The 21,762-nt window shown below is 35.1% G+C and overlaps 1 protein-coding gene across 3 annotated transcripts in view; it reads right to left on the bottom strand.

Moving 5' to 3' along the window:
- LOC150107798 (kinase suppressor of Ras 1-like) overlaps window positions 1–21,762 on the bottom strand; it is a 441,142-nt gene that overhangs the window by 29,109 nt on the left and 390,271 nt on the right. For all 3 annotated transcript variants that reach the window (XM_090391553.1, XM_090391555.1, XM_090391554.1), the window contains exon 18: window positions 7,302–7,431. In XM_090391553.1, the coding sequence (XP_090247679.1) occupies window positions 7,302–7,431 (130 nt within the window). The remainder of the gene's footprint in view (window positions 1–7,301; window positions 7,432–21,762) is intronic.

Below are 21,762 nucleotides of genomic sequence, written 5' to 3'. Positions count from 1 at the left end.
AAGACAAGAGGTCAAGTGAAATGAAGAGCCTTTGTTCACAAGATCACCAAGAGTCAGAAATCACTGGATGGTACATAACAAATCTGCACTCACAACCTCAAAAAAGAAATCTATTCCAGTCATGCACCACTCTGAGAGAAAAATCTAGGCTCTTATTCCCTTCTTCATTGCATTCATTCTCATCTTCCATGGATGCCCTCTTGTCCTCTCCCTGCCCTACATAAAAGGAATAATTCTATCTACTGGTATCCTGTATGACACTCCGTGTTGGGTGAGGCCGGATTTCTGCGGCTTGATGAGACGGATGTGGTCTTGATGTTCAGAGATGCGTTTAAGAAACAGATCTGCCTGTCTGCCCATAGTATGACAGTTTAAAGGAGCATGGTACCTCGTACGCTAGGTAGCAACAGAGGTGGGAGTTTGTCTTTAGGCGAAGGTAACAAGTTATAGATCTGGTTGATGGGTTTGTAGGTCGCAGCAAGATTGTATTTTTTCATAATTTTTGAAAGTCGCTCTGAGATGCCTCTGACATATGGCATGGGAATCCTATGGGCTTGTTCTTGTCGAGGTTGATGTGTGGAGAAGTGGCTGATGATTTTTTGAGTAGTTTTAGGATTGTATCCATTTAGAATGGCTGTGTTTTTGATTATTTCCAATTCTTGTTTTAGAGATTCCTCAGAGGAGCAAAATCGGTGTGCTCTGGATACCAGTGATTTGATGATGCCAAATTTTTGAGGATGATGATGAGCAGAAGAGTTGTGGATGTGGCGAAATGAAAAGGTCGGCTTTCGATAGACAAAACTGGAGATGGAACCACTATGATTGATCGTGTAATTTATTTTTATAATACATTAAAAAATTACTGGCTGTAAATTAAAAATTTTGAAAGAAAAATTTTGCACATACACAGCTTAGAGAGAACATTGCTAATAGGGCAGCAGTTGGATACACCGAACTTTGTACCATTCTTGTGCAATGGGATTATTACATATTCTTTCCACTCCTGTCATGTTGCACTTTAATGGAATAATTTACAGCACAAAGAGAAATAATTAAACAACAGGTTTAATTGATTTCAATATTTCATCTCAGTCACAGAGACATCGTTAAGAATACGATGTTAAAATTGTAATAACACACACAAGACACAAAAACAACAATAAGTGGAAGAAATGAGATAGAATAAATAAAGACTCAAGTTCTATGAGGGATGCCCTCCATGGGTGCTATAAGCCAGCCTTTAGATGTTGGGCAGAAGGCCTAAGAATTAAAGTTTCTCAAACTTTGGGAAATTTAACACAACCATATTTATTAGATTTCTCTGTCAAGAAAGGGTTTAGGATAGATTTTTTAAGTCTGCTGCAGATTCTAAAAAGAGACTTTTACATTTGTATTTGCTGTGATGGAGCATAGTGATTTTTTTCTATCTGATTCTGTGTAAGGTATCCAAGGCATGGTCTACTAGACCTAACTGACCATAGCTGTAGCAGCAGATCTCCCAGTCTGAAAAAGTTTTTGCCATAAATATAATCAGATTTTTTTGATTTTTAGTGGAACCTGTGGCATAGTAATAAAATAATAAAGTAACACGTGAAAACCACAGTTAAATCTTTAATTAGTAAAAAGACATATTTCACACTAAAAATAATAGTACATCTTCAGTGTCTGTAACAGTAATAGGAATGGAATATACAGGCAAATGTTCGGTGAACCACCTATTAAAATACAATTGTTACTGCGTGCTAGGAAATAATAGAAATAACAAATTTAATCTATTAAGATAAATGGTTTTCTACATAAGATAAAAGTTTCCCAGATCTTTGAGAGAGACATAGTCATTTCTATTTAAATTCGGTCAGTGCAAGATAGTTTCACAACTTTCTTTGAATAAGCGTTCATATTTGAATCTGCATCTATGGAGGAGAACTGTTTTATCCCACTGGACACTATGAGTAGAGTCAATACTGTGCTGTGCCAGACCAGACTTCAGAGGTTTGTTATAATCAATATAATATTGATGTTCTTTTATTCTTTTTTTAAGAGACATCGCATTCGCAAGGTATTTGGTAAACGGCAGCCAAAGATAGAGAAGACAGTTTATCCTTTGTAAAAGGTAATAAAGAAGAAATTTTGTTGATAGGAACATATGTTGGAATCAGTTGATACTTTTTCAGAATTCTACCTATAGGTTCTGAGATTCCTGGAATGTACGGAATAGGAACTCTGCAGACTGTTGAAGAAACTGTAGGTGTTGGAACATAAGAGTCAAGTATCTGTTGGATTTGATTGGAGTTGTAATCATTTGATTCCATTAACTTTTTAATGATGGAAAGTTTTTGTTGTAAGATTATTGGGGAAGAGCAAACTTTATGTGCTCTATCAATTAGAGATTTAAGAATGCCAAATTTTTGACACACGTGGTGCACAGACTTTTTATGAATGTATCTGCCAGTAAAAGTGGGTTTTCGAAAGACGCTTGTAGATAAGGTACCAGAAGACGTTCTAGTAAGGAGGATGCCCAAAAATGGTAAAGTACCAGAGTTTTCTTTTTCCATAGTGAATTGGATGCGTGGGTGAAGGTTATTTATCCATTGTAGAAAAGTGGAAAGTTCATCTTCAGTGTGTGGCCAAAAAGCAAAAACATCATCGACGTAACGGTACCAAAGAGATGGTTGAGGATGAATGGATGAGAACATAGTATCTTCAAATTGTTTCAAATAGTAGTTTGCCAAAGGTGGAGACAGAGGGCAACCCATGGCAGTACCTTCAATTTGTTTGTAGATTTTGTTTTTCCAACTGAAATAACCTGAGTGGATGACATATTCGAATATCCTTGCGATATCTGGAGGATAATCTTCATATAATGAATTGACTGTGTCGGTTAATGGGATATTGGTGAACAGAGAAATGATGTCAAAACTGACCAATATTTCAGAATGTGTAATTTTTATATCCTTGATTTTTTCAAGAAAATCTGTTGAGTTTTTTTATATAGGATCTGGAATGACCAGTGAGAGCACTTAAGGAACGTGATAATACTTTTACAATCCGATAAGTTGGAGAGTCAATGCAATTTACGATAGGTAGTACAGGACAAATGTCTTCTTCGAGAACTGATATAGAATCGATATTAGAAGCTAATTCTTTTTTGGCAGTACGAAGTTGATTACGAATTAAGGAAAAACTTGTGCATATATAAATAGAGTAGGCTCCAGGAGACCGAATTGTTTCTTTAAATCTTGCGAAAGTGGGAATAACTTTAGTATCGTGGCACTTTTGAGGAAGGCAATCCATGCTCGAAGTTTACCTTGTAGAACCGATAAATTTCTTAATTTTCCTGTTAGTTTAGTAAACTCTTCCCCGTGAAGGACTGGAGCCCACTATTTATATATGTGCAAGTTTTTTCTTAATTCATAATTAACTTCGTACTGCCAAAAAAGAATTAGCTTCTAATATCAATTCTATATCAGTTCTTGAAGAAGACATTTCAGCTGTTCTTAATGAAGAATTATTGGATATTGTTTTTTCGCTTATCAAAACAAAATCTACAAACAAATTGAAGGTACTGCCATGGGTTGCCCTCTGTCTCCACCTTCGGCAAACTACTATTTGAAACAATTCGAAGATACTATGTTCTCATCCATTCATCCTCACCCATCTCTTTGGTACCGTTATGTCGATGTTGTTTTTGCTGTTTGGCCACACACACTGAAGATGAACTTTCCACTTTTCTACAATGGATAAATAACCTTCACCCACGCATCCAATTCACTATGGAAAAAGAAAACCTGTGGTACTTTACCATTTTTTTTGGTACTTTACCATTTTGGACATCCTCCTTACTAGAACGTCTTCTGGTACCTTATCTACAAGCGTCTTTTGAAAACCCACTTTTACTGGCAGATACATTCATAAAAAGTCTGTGCACCACATGTCTCAAAAATTTAGCATTCTTAAATCTCTAATTGATAGAGCACATAAAGTTTGCTCTTCCCCAATAATCTTACAACAAAAACTTTCCATCATTAAATAGTTAATGGAATCAAATGATTACAACTCCAATCAAATCCAACAGATACTTGACTCTTATGTTCCAACACCTACAGTTTCTTCAACAGTCTGCAGAGTTCCTATTCCGTACATTCCAGGAATCTCAGAACCTATAGGTAGAATTCTGAAAAAGTATCAACTGATTCCAATATATATTCCTATCAACAAAATTTCTTCTTTATTACCTTCTACAAAGGATAAACTGTCTTCTCTATCTTTGGCTGCCATTTACCAAATACCTTGCAAATGCGATGTCTCTTAAAAAAAGAATAAAAGAACATCAATATTATATTGATTATAACAAACCTCTGAAGTCTGGTCTGGCACAGCACAGTATTGACTCTACTCATAGTGTCCAGTGGGATAAAACAGTTCTCCTCCATAGATACAGATTCAAATACGAATGCTTATTCAAAGAAAGTTGTGAAACTATCTTGCACCGACCGAATTTAAATAGAAATGACTGTATGTCTCTCTCAAAGATCTGGGAGACTTTTATCTTAAGTAAAAAAACCATTTATCTTAATAGATTAAATTTGTTATTTCTATTATTTCCTAGCATGCGGTAAAAATCGTATTTTAATAGGTGATCCACCGAACGTTTGCCTGTATTCTATTCCTATTACTGTTACAGACACTGAAGATGTACTATTATTTTTAGTACGAAATATCTGTCTTTTTACTAATTAAAGATTTCACTGTGGTTTTTACGTATTACTTTATTATGAAATATAATCAGGTCTAGGGCAAGTCGCATAAAGGTTATACTATAAATTAAAGGCAAGTGATGTGAAATCATTAGCTTCTTTATACGAGTTGCCCTAGTCCTGATTATATTTCAGATGCAAACTTTGTTTGCTCACACTTGGATAAAGGATTAAACCAAGTATATAATTTCTTGTTATCTTCAATTTAAGCCATGGCTGACTCAAAAAATAATCTTTTGGATCTGTAACAGCTTTTAAATAGCATGTTTTTGGTGTTAAAAGATTAGTTTTTGAGTCAGCAATGGCTATGAAGAATTCTCGTAACCTGAACAAATATGGTTGTATTAATTTGCCAAAAATTTGGGAGATTGTTATCTTAAGAGCAACTCCCACATAGCTGTATTTATTTATTTTATTTCCTACAACATTAGAGGTAGGAAATAAAATAGGACTTTAGATCTTTTGTCTATTACAATTGTATTGTTTCACTTACATATTATATGTTGCATATCAGAGCACAACACATGCTGTGCTCTGATGATGATTTGAAATAGTGCATTGGTGTTGTTAATACCATTAAAAATAAGTCATAGTAATGCCATTATTGTAGTCTTTATGTTGAGAGGGATGTGAAGAAGTGGAAGGGACAGATAATTTGTAGATTTTTTTTGGCATTATAACCATTGGACAGCAAGATTTGGCAAATAAAGGCAAGTTCATGTTCAATGGTTACAATGCCAAAAAAAAACGATATCATCTGTATCTATATTTTATGTCCCTTAAACTTTCTCACATCCCTCTCAATATAAAGACTACAGTAATGCCATAACTCTTCCTATGTCTGGGGCAGTTCTGAAGGTCATGTAAGCAAAGTGTAAGCAAATTTTTTTTTGCTTACACTTGGAGAAAGGATTAAACCAAGTACATAATTTCTTGGTATCTTTAATTTATAGTATAACCAAGTGGAAAAACTTCGAACAAGTAAAACATTTCGGCTATTTAGGCACAATTTTAGTGAAGATGATAAATTAAATATGGAAATTGACAACAGATTCAATAAAGCTGGTATGGTAGGAGGTCAACTGAATAACTTTATATGGAATAAGAGAGAAATTAGTCAAAATGCTAAATTAGCGGTATACAAGACAGTGTTCACACCAATTTTAACTTATTTAAATTATTATTATCTTAATTTTAACTGGGTTAGAAATAAAATACTTGACCAAAGACTAGAGACCACAGATATGAGTCCTGAGAAAGATTAGGGGTGTGAACAGATGGCATCAGTGGCAATATTGTATTAAAAACGAGGATATTAGGAAAGAATTTGAGATTGTTAGCATACAGGAATGTGTTAGCAGAGCTAATTTTAGGTGGATAATCACTTAAACAGAATGGGAGAGGAAAAATGAGCAAAACAAGTGTCCTCTGCCAGGTTGGCAGGAAAAAGATCCAGAGGAAGGAGACCAAGATATAGGTAGATTGATACAGTAAAAAGTGCCTCAGGAGACAGAAATATAAGATCTGATAATGTTGGAGTCTTGACAGATAGCAGATTGGAGGAAAATTGTTGATTGGAAGTTAGTAATGGTGTAAATTTTTCATGTAGTACTATCATATCCTGTACACCCCTTGAGGGTTCTATGATAGATTTACTTGAATTTACGGGACGAAAAACCCGGATTTCCGAGTTAGTCAATCTGTCACTTGCCCGTGACAGAGATTGACTAACTCGGGAACTGGTCGAAAAAAGGTTAAGAAAAATTTGCTCTAGATTTGAAACCAAGTCTTCCTTCGTTCGGCCAAGCGCCATGATGTGTAAATGCCACATCCACTGAGCTACACAGGCTACAGCTACACAAAAAAGCCAGAGAAATTCGAAAATTAAATTATTGAGTTTCAGATTCATCACAAATGCTAGAAAAGAAGACAATTTTGAACTTTCTCAGATAACTCATATGGATGATGTGCCTCTGACTTTTAATGTGGCCTCGAACAAGAATGTTGACTGCAAAGATAAAAAATATTGTTATAACTTCTATATATTGATATAATATTGTTATAGGTAGATTGATACAGTAAAAAGTACCTCAGGAGACAGAAATATAAGATCTGATAATGTTGGAGTCTTGACAGATAGCAGATTGGAGGAAAATTGTTGACTGGAAGTTAGTAATGGTGTAAATTTTTCATGTAGTACTATCATAATATCCTGTACACCCCTTGAGAGCACATCTCAGTAATTTCATGATGATATCAACAATAAAACTCCAATTTTTGTTTTAGATTTGCATCTTCTGGTAAATAAGTGAATAACATTGCACAGATCTGTAAGTCTCAATAAACTATTTTAAATATGACATTTATTTCCAATAAAATTACCAATTGAGTAAATTCTTTTAAACATCTAAAGTAAATACATAATTTTAAGTATTATATAATATTTTGTGGGAATGAGCATTAAGTAGTATAACTAGCTAGCAGTGATTTAGAAGTGTGAAATGACTGATGAAAAGCACTAGCTAAACAATATAGAACTCTTACTTTGACATCTCGTGATGCTTGAATATTAGCAAGGGTTTGCTTCACTCCTTTTCCTACTTGCCAAATTATAGCTTCTGGAGGCTGTCCACGGAATGGCCATTCGCCATATAAGAGTTCATACCAGACAGTTCTGAAAGTAATAAAAAATAACATTGCACAACAATGTACAAAAAAAAAAAAGGGGAGAGGGGAAATTGACAATCTTTCTTTGCATTTTCTATCATCTGTAATATTAGTTTTATTTTGAGGCTACTACAGGAACACAAGAATGAAAGATCACTGAAGGCCCTTCCATTCTGCATACCTTAATACTTTTCATGTATAACTTTAAGAGCTCTAACCTTTCATCATTATCGTGATAGGTTAGAGTGCTTCGAAATGGGAGCCTGAGTCACCATTAGTAAACAGAAATCAGATGGAAGTGTTAGTGGAAATGATGGAGATGGTGAGAAAAAAATTGATAGAGACTTGAGGAAGTTGTTGAGGGAGGTAAAGGATAATAGTGTTATTAGGAAAGTCACTAGCATGTTGCCCAGATATGATAATAGTGAGTTGAGAAGCAGAGCATAGATAATGAATAAGAAAGATGGCTGAGTTATGTGAGGCAAAGGGATTAGTTTGTGAATTTGTGGAATGAATTTGAAGGGAAGTTGGAATGGTTTAAAGCTAGTAGATTGCATTTGAATGAGTTTGATGTTGGCTATTGTTTGCTGAAAAGGTACAGAATCAAGAAGTTAGTGTAGCTAATATTCAAGGTTGTGAAGCAGGATAGCACAGCCAAATGTAGGGTAGGCAGAAGAAAGAAGAAAAGTGACTGCAGCAGAACAACATGATGGAATGCATAAAGGTGGTGATGAGACAGATATGAATGGCAATCAATGTTTGGATTAGGGAAATGGAGTGGTCAGACCGAAGGTGTGGTATAGCAGCTAGAGTAGAGAATATTGATATTGATAGAATGGCATCAAAGAGAAGGGGATTGTTATGTATATATACAAAATATAAGAAAAATTCAAAATAAGAGAGCTGAGTTTGTTTCGATTGAGTTAGTATGCCCAAAGGTAACCGTATAAGTGGAACTTGGTTGTCTGAGGATGATGTAATGTTAGGAATAGAAGGGTAGGAAGGTGAAAAGAGGAGTACTGTTAAGGAGTGCATAGGAATTGTGTCCACAGAGTGTGGAAGTTCAAAATGACAGTGCACATGAAGATGTTGAATCTGTGTAGTATAAAGTTGAAATTAACAGACCAGTATATCTGATAGAAGGATGTTATAGGCTGGGGAATGTAGAGAAAACTGACTGTGAAATGTTTAGGCAAACTGGTTAAACATGTAAAAAAAGATGATCTGATCCTGATAGGAGACTTTAATTACTGGAATGCAGGCTGGAAGGAAGAGGCTTGGACAAATAAATGGGGTTATAGTTTTAATATTAATAAGTGCAAGGTGTTGCATTTAGGAGTGCAGGGATATAAGGCTGCATACTAAATATATTGATGGCACTATATTGCAAAAAATGGATGACATTTAAGTTTTGTTAGTGATGGATGACAGCAGACTGAAATTTAGAGGGCATGGTGCAAGTGTTGTAAAGACTGCACATCGTACTGCTGATATGATAAGAGGTGCGCTGACATGTAGGGATAAGGAGGTGGTTGTGCCACTGTATAAAGCACTAGTCACACCACACTTGGATTATTATGCTCATATTTGGTCACCTATTTTTCAATGTTATGTGAAAACAATGGAGGTCTAGAGATGAGTGACTAAGACAATATCAGGACTCTAAAATGTTGTCTATGGAGAGAGGTTAAAGGAATATGAATTACAGAGTTTACTGCATAGAAAGAAAAGAGGTGAAATGATAGAGATTGTTTAAGTTAGTGAGGGGATTTTATCAGATTAATACAGAGGGGATTAGAAAAAGAGTAGCAGGTGAGAGGGAAAGAATCAGAGACCATCCTTGGACGTTGTGCAAGAGTGCAGTGAAGAGAGATGTAAGGAGTAGATTTTTTTTTTCACATTAAGAATTGTGAGTGAGTGGAACACACTGCTGGAATATGCTGTTCATGCAGACTGTGTTAAGGATTTTAAGATTCAGCATGATAAATATATGGTCAGTTGAATGAACCTCCTACAAGAGATAACAATAGTACCTTATGTCATATCCAGTATATGACATGTGAGATGCCACAACATGACAGCAACAACTAGCATTGTTCCAACATGTATACAGCAATTAATTCAAAGTTTTTTTTTCTTGTTTTTTTCTGGTTACTTATTTGCATGTACCATGCAAAACTTGTAGGATTATTATTATTATGTGACACCTCCAGGTAGGTCAAAGACTCATCGAGGGAGAGTGTGCCAACCAACAGCATCAAACGACTGATGCCCATCCAACTACTAACCATGCTCAAACTTGCTTAACTTTTTGCGTGAGCCATTAGTAGCAGAGGCTCTACCAATCGACCAACCTTTGCTGGCGATATTTGTTTATTTTATTGAACTCGTTAATTATGTAAAAACATGTGGTCACAACACCGGAAACTTTCTACAAAAATGGTTGTCATTACTAACTGAGCTCCTGGATACAATTATAAACAGTATGAAACATCATTGAGAGCACAGTATTGCTGTGAGGGATGACCAAATTCCTTATTGAAATATTCAACAAACTCATTTTGAATTGCTTTTGACCATTGTCTTATGTACCCATTTGTTACTGAATTAAACTATTTATAATTTTTGTGGGTGTTTCTTTCACATCTCATATCATACTGCTTTTCACTGAATTGAATAAAAATTCATTATACAGTTTCTGAGTTGTGTTTTTTTTCTTTATCTTAATTTATTGAAATCAGTGTAAACTGAATAACAGCTGTAATAAATTTTGCACCAAGAGCAGCAATAAAAAGACCAAAAGACAGGTCACCCCAACTCCCCACCGTGTTACCATACACGATAGTAGCCTCCCCAGTAAACAGTCGGAAATCACGATTCACAAGCCTTGGGCAGGACTCGATCCGGGGACTTTGTGCATGCAAGGCCAACACGATACCGACTGTACTAGATAGGATTCTAAGTGTGTGTATTATTACCATCACCAAGTAAGTTGTGTGACATCAATCACAGAGGTAACATAAATATTTTATATGTATTTAATATTGATCTGATTAGAAGTAAGAAATAAAGTAAAAAAAAAAAAACACTAGTTACCAATTGCCTTTAATTAAATTTTCTAACTTTGCAAATAACTCTAAACATACATAATAAAATATTCCCATTACTAATTCTCACCTTGTTGAACATTCATAATAAGTCCGTTACTAATTCTCATCTTGTTTAGTTCTAGCTTCTATCTCTTTATTTTTTCTCTCTTCTGTCTTTGGCATTCACCCACTCTTTATACACACTATCTAAATTAATTGAATTTCCATATAATTGGTAACTTTTCACTCTCATTAGCATATCCAAATGACATTCTCCTAAACAGTTTCTAAGTTGGTTTTTTATTTGATTCATTACACTAAAACCTCACTCACAGCCTGCACTAGATGCAAGGAAGGTTCTGTAATATCCATCAACTTTGCCAAATCACAAAACTGCTCATTTTGAAGAGCAAATACAACCATTTGTGTAAAATTTGATATCATTTTGCATTTAATTTTTTCTTGTACAGAAAATTTGAAATCATTAAACTGACTAATTATTTCTGTAGTATCATCTAGAAAATCATGATATTTAAGACAAAGGGCATTAACATGTTCACTACCAAATGAGAAATCACAATGTGAAATAGAGGAGATATCAAACACTGACCATTCTCAGGGAATCTGTCCTCTAAATGTGCACATAAACAATTTATAAAATTTAACAGGGCCTAGTATCTACTGGTTCAGTCTCTTCTTGTTTAAGTAAAGCATTTACTCTGTTATCACTCCAGCAAGCATCACCTTCTAAATACTAATTCCTGATTTTGTTAATCTTCCCTCTGGCAAAATGATGACTGTCTAGTGGTGTAAGGTTACTCCTTTGTAAGATTTTGCACAGGGAAGCCATTTCTTCAAAAACATCACTTAAAACATTAACAGCTACTTTGAATGTCACGTTAGTTAATTTATTGTGACAATAATTAACCATGGGATCATTTGATTTGTCTTTTTCAAAATATGTGATCAGTCCCACATAGTTTCTTATTATTGCCTGCAATGCAAAATGTCTGGAAAGCCACTGCACTTCATTGAGTGGTCTGAAGGCAATAGCTTCATTTTCAGACGCCTCGACAATTTTTTCAAATTCATATCTTTTAAAAGAGTGTGTACACTGTTCTCATTAATGTATCAATATCTCCAATTAGTTTAATTTCCTTCCACGTATTACAGATCCCCAGATCCTCACGGTGAGCTACACAGTGTTGCTGGACAAGATGTGGAACTTCTAATTTAAGTTTTGCGGCGACACCATTAACTTTGCCCAGCATCACTGTGGCTCCATCAGAGGTAAACTCACCATTTTTTGGAGATCAAGTTTCTTTTCTTGATAAAACTGTTTAATAGCTAACATAATGGAGGAGGCATCACATGCCTGCAACTGAATTATTCTGCCAAAATATGTTTTATATTCATTACAATCTTTAGGTCTAAACTTAAAATAGAGAATGAGACATTTGTTAACAGTTATATCAGTGCTTTCATCAATGGTTAAGGTGTGGAAATTTGCAGATGCAATTTGCTCAAACATGTCATTTTCAACAATTAAATCGATTGTTTCCAGAATTCAAACGCATAATTTTTGCTTCGCCAGCTGTCTGGGAGTTGAACATACTTTTCCATATGTTCATTAATATGTTGAACTGAAACTAAAGAGTTATTCATCTTAACAACTAAAAAGACACTGTCAATAAGAACTTTAATCTGCTCTGGGTTTGATCGTTTTCTCTCTCGGTCATCTGAACTTTCATGTAGCATATGCAGTACTCCTGTAGCTGGCAACGAACAATTTTATTGCCTACGTTTGTGTACACCATCCAGATGTATTTTACTTGTCAAATGGTATTTCAAAAAGTCCAACTTCCAAGTGACATCAAACTTCTCCACCATTAGCAAAATCCCCAGCAACCTTTGCATCACGACAATAAATACAAACAACACCAATTGTAGCATCATACATAAATATTTCACGCAGCTGAATGTTTATCAACTCATGAGCTTTTGGCGTAGCAGTTTTCACTATTTCATCCAGGCATTCACTTTTCAAGCAGCTAGCAGTTTGTTTTTGCTTTCTTTGAATTTGACATAGTGCATCAGTTTTTTGCAATTTTGTTATTTGAAGAATGTTTTTTTATTGTTTTTATAAATTTACAAATGTACACTATTCACTGAATAATTTGGCAAGGCAAAAGCTGAACCAACACTAAACATTGCTGAGGGCAACACAAGAGCTAAAAGATATGCCTAGAGGCTAGATTTAATTAACTTGGTTGTATCTCACTGAGTGTGCACGAATGTTATTATTTAGTCTATAATTTTAAAATTCCTTTTAAAAATTAGAGAATTTTGAAATACTACAATATTTTTAATTGTACTCCAATTTAAGTTTTTTTATTAAAATTATGAAACCATTGTTTTAATTTGTCATAATCTTGAACTAATTTGATCAGCCAATCATGTTTGGGAATTTTCCATGAGTCAGGCCTGAGATGTAAACAAACACGTGCCATTCCATATGCTACTTAAAAATTACACAAAATCATGGGGGGGACCTTCATTCAGCAGTGGATTGAAAATGGTTGAGAAAGAAGAGAGAGAGAGAGAAGTATAAGATTATTTCTTGGACTCTATCAAGTTACTACATCAAATCGCTAACCTCAAATAGGGTTACTGTTAATAATTTATAAGTTTTGTGCAACTTCGAGAATGTAATAAAAAATGCGAGGTTATAGGCTTGAGCGTTGCCGAGTTACCATATTTTTTAAAGAATTTACAGGTTAATGTTTAGGTGGAACTTCTTTAATTAGTAAATTTTAATTTCATCTTGAAAATCTAGTGTGTGCATATTTTTTGATTTGTGCACTAGTTGTAAAACATGTGCGTGCGCACACATCTTAGAGGGAACATTGTATGGAAGAAACAGAAGACTGGAAAAATTGGAAAATCATGGGGGGGGGGGAGACCTTCATTCAGCAGTGGATTGAAAATGGTTGAGAAAGAAGTATAAGATTATTTCTTGGAATCTACAAGTTACTACATTTGTTGTAGGATTGGCCTTCTATTTTATACATTAAAATCTTTATTCTATTTCACCTTGAACCCTTTCAATGTTGGTGCACTTCCTATCTCTCCCTAGTGACACAGTCACCTACCCATCAGTTTTCAATCTCACAATGAGCTTGGAAACTTGTGAATGTTTTTAGGTGCTAAATAAATTTCATCACCTGCTGTAAGACTGGAATCTTACTTATAATCCTAGCACCCTAACACTCAGTACTGAATATGGTATCTAGCAGTCAGTACTGGCTGTGGAATGGCATAAATTATTAAATAAGGTTACATTTTTGATGTATTTTGAACTTATATGCATATTCCCTTACACTGAAGATACAATGCAAAATACTTGTAATGATTTTTAAGTTCCTAATTAGTGAACTCGTAGACAGGCTTATACGTTGGTTATGCATTATTAAAACACTTAAGGAATAGAACAACGTAGTTAAGGATATAAATTAAATTAAACTTTAATAAATATTTTCCGATATTTCGGCAACGTCACGTTGCCATCTTCTAAAGGAACTTACAAAAAAGTTATGTGCACGTAGGCACTACAACACAGAAACTGGGAATGAAGAGATGAAGCTATTGTTCTCCTAACAGTCCTGATGGTGCCCTCTAGCGGGCTAAGTAGGTGTTCTTGGCCGTTGGGCTGAAGGTCTGCTGATGTAGGCCTCCCAAATTTGGGGAAGTCGCATACAACCAAATTTGTTGAGGTTTGGAGAATTTCTTAGTTTTTCTCTTAGAATTTCTCTAAGAAATTCTTTCTTAGAATTTCTCTAAATCCATCACCATTCCCTACATCTGAGGCACCTTGGAAAAGATTACCAAAATCTTAAAAAAACATGACCTGACCTCCTGTTACAAACCTTACAGAAAATTGGCATCCCTTATCCGCTCCACTAAAGACCAACCACTTCCCCTAGACCTACCTGGTGTTTACCAGGTCCCTTGCAGCTGTAAACTGTCTTACTTTGGCCAAACAGGCAGGACAGCGAATATCAGATTCTCGGAACACAAGGGCTACATCCGTTTTCACAAATACAGTCATTCTGGGCTTGCGGACCATGCTCTGGATACACGCCACAGAATACGATGGAAGAAAGCTACAGTGATACACCGTAGCAAATACAAATTTGAAAGACTCTTTATGGAATCAGCCTCAGCCCTAAGAAATTCTCCAAACCTCAACAAATTTGGTTGTATGCGACTTCCCCAAATTTGGGAGGCCTACATCAGCAGGCCTCCCAAATTTCAAATAATAACTAATAATAAAGTTCAAATAATAACTAATTAGTGAACAGAGCTTCTGTAAATCAGTTAGTATAGATGAGCCCTTTAGTTGAACAGACCCAGGTTTGAATCCTGACTATGAGGTGAGGAACCTCTATCAGATCTTTTTAATTAAATGGTGAATTAGTTGGTCTCATATGTGGGTAGAGGGTTTTATCCTCTGGGAAACCCAAGTTTTCCACCCCTCAGGCAAGCCAGCCCATGAACACAGAGTTCTACAGACATATTATACTTATCCCTAGAGGAATGCGGCAGAGAGATGGCAAGCTGACTGTATTAAACTGTCTCAGCATATATGATATTTGTTGCTTTAAGGATACTTGTGCCATAACGTTTCTTAAAATTCACATGATAACACAAGAAAAGAATGAATAAAATTAATGAAAAGAAACCTAATACATTTTTATGTGAAAATTACAGATCATCTTAAGTGGTATTAGGTAACAGAATAAAAGGTAGAACTAGAACAAAGGACTAATTTTAAACAGTGAAAGCCACGTGATGTTATGCATAAAACAGTGCAAAGCAAAAACTGAGGAAACATAGTATTTTTAGCAGTTACTTAATTGTATCATTAATTATTTAAAATAGATCTGTAATTTTCAGATTAAAATATATGACTTTTTATTAAATTTTATTCATTCTTTTCTTGTGCCAATGTGTGAATTTTAAGAAAAATTATAAGTCCTGGTGAAAAAGAGTTGCATTAATTTCTACCAATAATGGAGTAAATTTTAGGGAATTTTTCACAAAACAACATGATTTATTAAGAATAACTAGAATCAAAGAAACTAGTTATTATAAAAAACTATGCTCTAAACCCCCCTTTTCCTAAGACAACTCAAATATGCCTTCAGAAAAAAATCTCTAAATTTCTTATTCAGGCAATCATCACTCTTAATGTTATTCTATTGAGAACAGAATTACAGAGAATATAATTTTAGAGAGTACAAATATTGGCTTAATAAATTTTTGAATGCAATAGAATACTCACTCAGAATATCTGAATTCTCTATTCTTTACCTCAACAGAACAAATCTCAGAAATAAAGAAATCAGAAGAACAAGGGTCTGAAACTTTAAAAAGTAGCATTGCATATGAAAAGTTAGGGATCATGTGCACTTGACATATTGTTAATCACATATATAGCTGACACATGTATAGAAAACTTACAGAATTGATTAAAGACTTCAATGTATTTTATCCCATGTAACATGGACATCATCAGGGAGAAGAGAGATCAGTTAACTGCATTCAAACACAAATCACAAGGGATAAGTTATGTATATCAGCTGTAACCAAACACAAGCTAGTAAGCATGCGCTTTACTAGATTGTGTCTTGTTCGCAGTTGAGTTGACAGGAGAATGCATTATTAGAGTTAAAAAAAAACGTTGGATAGTTTTCATAACCCAATTAAATAATGTAATCAAAAAGTAGTTAATGATAATCACCTCCCAGAACTTTGGAATGGCATACAATCAGAGTGGTTAAGATTCAGATGATTTCAAGCACATGATCAAATATGAATCTACTTGAATATAAAATCTCAGTCTGGTTCCACAGAACTCTCTATCTAGTGTCAACAGCATGAGAAGCAAGGCTAGGCCAGACTTGTAGGATTCTAAAAATGCAATGCAGCCTAGATGTTCATGCATTTCTAATTTTAGCAGAATAGCCAGTCTGTCCAAAGTAACAAAGCTAACCTGAACAGGGCACTTGATAGACACCTGATAAGGAGAAAGGTGATAACTCATCCTTGGTGGATGGTAGAAAAAGCAGCTTCTGAGATGGTCTGAAGAAAGTGCACAGATTGTGCTTGTGAAGAATTCATGCTATTTTTATTCATGGGAATAAAAGAGTATGGGAATTCTTTTCACATCAGAATGTAGTCTGGCTGATGGATGAAAACTACCATCCAGAAAACTGTCAGTTTTCTGGATGGTCAGAGTAAGTTTGAGGAGGAATGACTTAATCTGCCAGTAAAGGAAGATTTTCTATAAACAAGGAGTTAATTTTATCCAGAAGATGTAATTCTGTTCTCTGAGTGGGACAAGACGGTGAAGATATCATCAATAAAATGAAGTCAAAAACAAGGCAAAGGGAAAATGGTAAGGAAGAGTTGGTTTTCTAGATACTCCATAAAATAATTGGCCAAAACAAATGATATCAGTAGTTGTTAAGATCTTGGAGAAAGTAGTGAGGGATCGTATACAGCATTGGGCAGATGAGGGTGGTGTTATCCGTGAGATCAACATGGATTTGTGAAGGGGTGCTCTTGTTTTAGCAATATGCTAGCCTTTTATAATAAAGTTACAAGAACATTAGATGAGGGGAAAGGCATATAGTGCCATTTTCTTAGACTTAGCGAAAGCATTTGACAGGGTGCCACATGATAAGCTGATATTTAAGTTGCAGCACATGGGTCTGGATGTCAGATTGGTCAACTGGATTCAGGATTGGCTGTGCGATAGGTATCAGAGAGTTGTGTATGGTGGGACAGTTTCAAGGAGGCAAAGAGTTACAAGTAGGGTCCCACAGTGCTCAGTACTGGCACCTATATTGTTTAACCTTTATATCAATGACACTGTCAGTGGATTGCAAGGGGATATTCAGTTGTTTGCGGATGATGTGAAGCTGGGAAGGATTATTAGTAATAGTGCAGATGTGGTAGCCCTGCAAGAGGATTTGAATACGCTAGATAGATGGGCAAATGAATGTGGGTGTTGGTTTAATGCAGCAAAATGTAAGATCTTGAGATTTGGGAAACATCGATGGGATGCTGCATACCCTATGGGAGGAGTTATACTGGAAGAAGTAGGGGAGACAAGAGATCTGCGGTTGATGATTGATGGAAACCTGAAATTTAGGGGACATATTGCAAAGGTGATGAAGGTAACACAGAGGATTGCTGCAATAATGAGAAGGACACTGATATGCAGAGATAAAACAGTTATCATTCCATTGTATAAGACCCTGATCAGACCACACTTGGACTATTGTTCTCAGATTTGGTCCCTAGGATTTGAAGGGGATAAATTAACTGTGGAAAGGGTACAAAGGCGGATAACAAAGATGGTTTCAGGACTGTACAATGGCAGTTATGAGGATCGGCTGAGAGAATGTGGACTGCAGAGTTTGGTGGATAGAAGAAGGAGAGGTGATATGATTGAGACTTTTAAACTGTTGAGAGGTAGTTACAGGGTTGACACTGGGGAGTGCTTTCACTTGGTTGAACAGCGGGAAGGAGTGATGACAAGAGGCCATCCCTGGACATTACGAAAGGAAACTGTGGGTGGTGAGGAGTGGTTTCTTTGCATGGAGGGTGGTTGAACCATGGAATGCATTGCCTGATGGAGTGGTGAGAGCGAGAACGGTCAATGAGTTCAAGGAGTGGTATGATAGACTTTGTGTTTCTTAGGGGGGGACCTCCCCTCGATGAGTCTTGATAGACTGTGTTTCTTAGGAAGGACCTCCCACGATGAGTCTTTTGATGCCATGGAGGCCTGAATAATAATAATAATATAGGATGGCTCATTGTTGTTCCTTCAATTTGTCTGAAAAACTTATTTCCCTGAAGATATTGTTAACTTGTTTAAATTCACCATCAATGCAGGCTATTTTTACATGGTAGAATAAGTTATCCATACAAATTCAAACTTTTTTGGTATCTGTTCATCAAACACTCTTGAATCTATATCACCAGCTTTTTTATTTAGTAACACTGAATTAAATATGTGTTAACCTTGAATTGTGAAATCCTAAGACTCAAATTTGATAGATTTCAAAAGATGTCATTTGAAAACAGGAAATGAAATGGCATTTTAAATTTTTGTTGATTCTATTCTGAACTTTTTTTCAAGTTCATTCAGGTCTCCAAATAAGCAAGGTGATGGTAATTCTTCCAATCTAAACTATTTCATTCCACCTCGATCTTGATTGTTTTCCTGTCATCACACGTCTCTTTTGCTAGTCTTTCCTATCCTATCCTGTTTAAATAACCATACCATCTTAGATTAGCTGTGTCAGCTGTTCTTAATATCAAAATCCACACTTGCTATTTCTCTTGGAAGGATACCACATATAAGCTTAGAATATCTAAGATTGGCATATATAACTACATAGAACCTATATATGATTAGAAGTTAATCCAAGGGAATTTTTCTGCTATATGTCAAGCAAGAGGGAAAATAATTATGGCAGGTTGACACTAGCAGATAGCTATGGCAGCAAAGTAACCATAGCAAATGATACAGTGAAATTATTTAAAGAAAAGTTCATCAGTGTATATCATAGTGGTATGAATGATGCTGTGCAACATGTAGAAGGGAGGCAAGGAGAATTAAAGGTGACAGAATCAGATGTATCAAGTGTTGCTTGGGTTAGATCAGGGGTCGGCAACCTGCGGCTCTTTGAATGAATAATTGTGGCTCTTTTCGCTATTAAACAATCCATTTTTGAATAATGCAAAATGAATGTAATTTATTAAAGAAAGTAAAAACCCTAAATTTAGCATTTGCAATAAATTAAGGACATTTTACATTAAGTCAAGGATATTTTACAATTGAAAATAGCACATGCGATGCTGAAAAATTTAATACTTTCATGTTTGAACTCTTTGAAATCATACACGATAATCCATCTTTACATTCTATTTACATTTTACAAAAATTCTACTTTATGGTGGATATGACTTCCCATTTAAACGCACTAAATAAGAAACTACAGGGAAAGGGAAATATAGCAGTTTTGCTTTTAGAAGAAGAGATTTCATTTAAACAAAAATTATATTTGTTTGCGACAGACTTAGAGAAAGGCACATTATTACATTTTCCTACGTTGAAGAAATATCAACAATAACAAGCTGATAATAATTTCATAAATTTAGCCTTTTTCAAAGAAATTTTGGTAAATATGCGATCTGCATTTAATGGGAGATTTGAGGAATTTAGAAAGAACATGGCAACTATGTCATTTTTATTGCGACTACTTGAAATTAATCCTACCGAATTAAATTTTTCACCTTTTGCTGGAATTGATGAGGCTGCATTTCATCTTCAGTTAGAGGACCTGAAAACCCAGGATTTATGAAATTCAAAATTTAGAAATCTTAAAGCTGACTTGGAGGAGTGGAAAGACAAAAATCTACCTTTGCAATACAAAAAAATAGTCTGAAATAGAAGCTCTTAAAAAGCAAGATCAGATTGTATTTGACTCGTGGAATTGTTTACCAGACACTTACATTCAGTGATTTCAAACATACGCATTTGGACTTCTATTGATTTTTGAATCGACATGTTTCTGTAATATGATTTTTTCTTAAAAGTAAGTCGAGAAACCTATTAAACAACAAGTCTTTCGTCATGTTTGAAAATGAAAATTACGGCGTATTCATGCATATTGAGAAACTATCCCAAGAAGTTCAACAGCAAAAGTCGCACTAAGAAGATATTTTAAATTAAAAAAAAAAATTAAAGAAATAGGTATGTTACTGGATTTTATACATATGTTTTTGTAAGGAAGAGCAAATCTTTGTTTTATTATTTAATATTTAAAAATATCATAATTTCATGTGACATGCCACCCCTGTGTTTTACAAGTATGATAATGTGTTACTGTAAAAAAAAAAAAAATTGAATAAATAATTTAATTATAATATTTTTGAATGTACTTTCTAAATTTAAAGCAGTGATGAGCAATTAAATAGCAAATCAAATACTCGGTTCGATTCGCATAAAGAATATTTTCTTTTTCTTTGATAAGAAAGTATTAATTTATTTTCCATTATTTAGGTATATTTTAATTTTCTAACCTGCACAAATAAATCCACATGTAAAAATCAACATTCATAAAATAGATTTTTAATTAAAATATACTAATTCCGCCGAATAAAACAAACAACGTGGACTGCACAAAAAACCTGAGAGGGCCACATGTAACCAGCGGACCTTTGGTTACTCATCACTGTGTGCAGCTCCCTAAAATTTTTTTTAACAGATATAATTTTAAAAATGGCTCTTCAATCCAAAAAGGTTGCCGACCCCTGGGTTAGATGTTAATAAGGCTGTGGGAATGGATGATATATCACCACATATCTTTAGAATTTAATTCAAATATTAGAAATTCAAATATCTGATATATTTGAACTATTCAAATTCACAATACATGCAGGATATTTCACATGGAAAGGGAAAATATACAAACAAATTGATGGGACAGCCATGGGCTCCCCCCTTTCTCCCCCCCTAGCCAACTTTTACATAGAACACCTGGAAAAACAAGCAATCAATACAGCCACTCTCAAACCAACACTTTGGCTACGCTATGTTGATGATGTGCTTGCCATTTGGCCACATGGCCCTGAGACATTGAAAACATTCTTAGCACATTTAAATAGCCAACACCCAAAAATCCACTTCACTATGGAACCAGAAGCCAACAATTGTCTGCCCTTCCTGGATACACTCATCACACGTCTCCCAGATGGTTCCTTATCATTTTCAATTTTCAGAAAACCCACACATACAGGCAGATACTTACACAAACAATCACACCATCATCCTTCTCAACAATATGGCATATTAAAAACGCTAACCCATAGAGCGAGAGCAATCTGTTCAAATGACAAGGCTCTTACTGCTGAACTGACTCACTTACGCCACACCTTCTTGGCCAACGGCTACAATCCACAAAAAATAAACAAAATACTAAACACTCCTAAGAAACCCCTCCCACCATCCACCACAGAGAACTACAACAAAACAGTCACCATCCCTTACATTAAAGGCACATCCGAAAAGATCTCAAGAATTCTCATTAAACATAAACTACGCACTACATTCAGACCATGTAGCAAATTAGCCACCCTCATCTGCTCACCCAAGGACAGCATTCCTCCTT

This window comes from Typopeltis vanoorti, chromosome 4 (genome assembly GCF_054136105.1).
Source record: "Typopeltis vanoorti isolate ZY-2024b chromosome 4, IOZ_Tvanoo_1.0, whole genome shotgun sequence".
In the NCBI taxonomy this organism is placed as follows: domain Eukaryota; kingdom Metazoa; phylum Arthropoda; class Arachnida; order Uropygi; family Thelyphonidae; genus Typopeltis; species Typopeltis vanoorti.
This window is presented reverse-complemented; position numbering and strand designations above follow the sequence as displayed.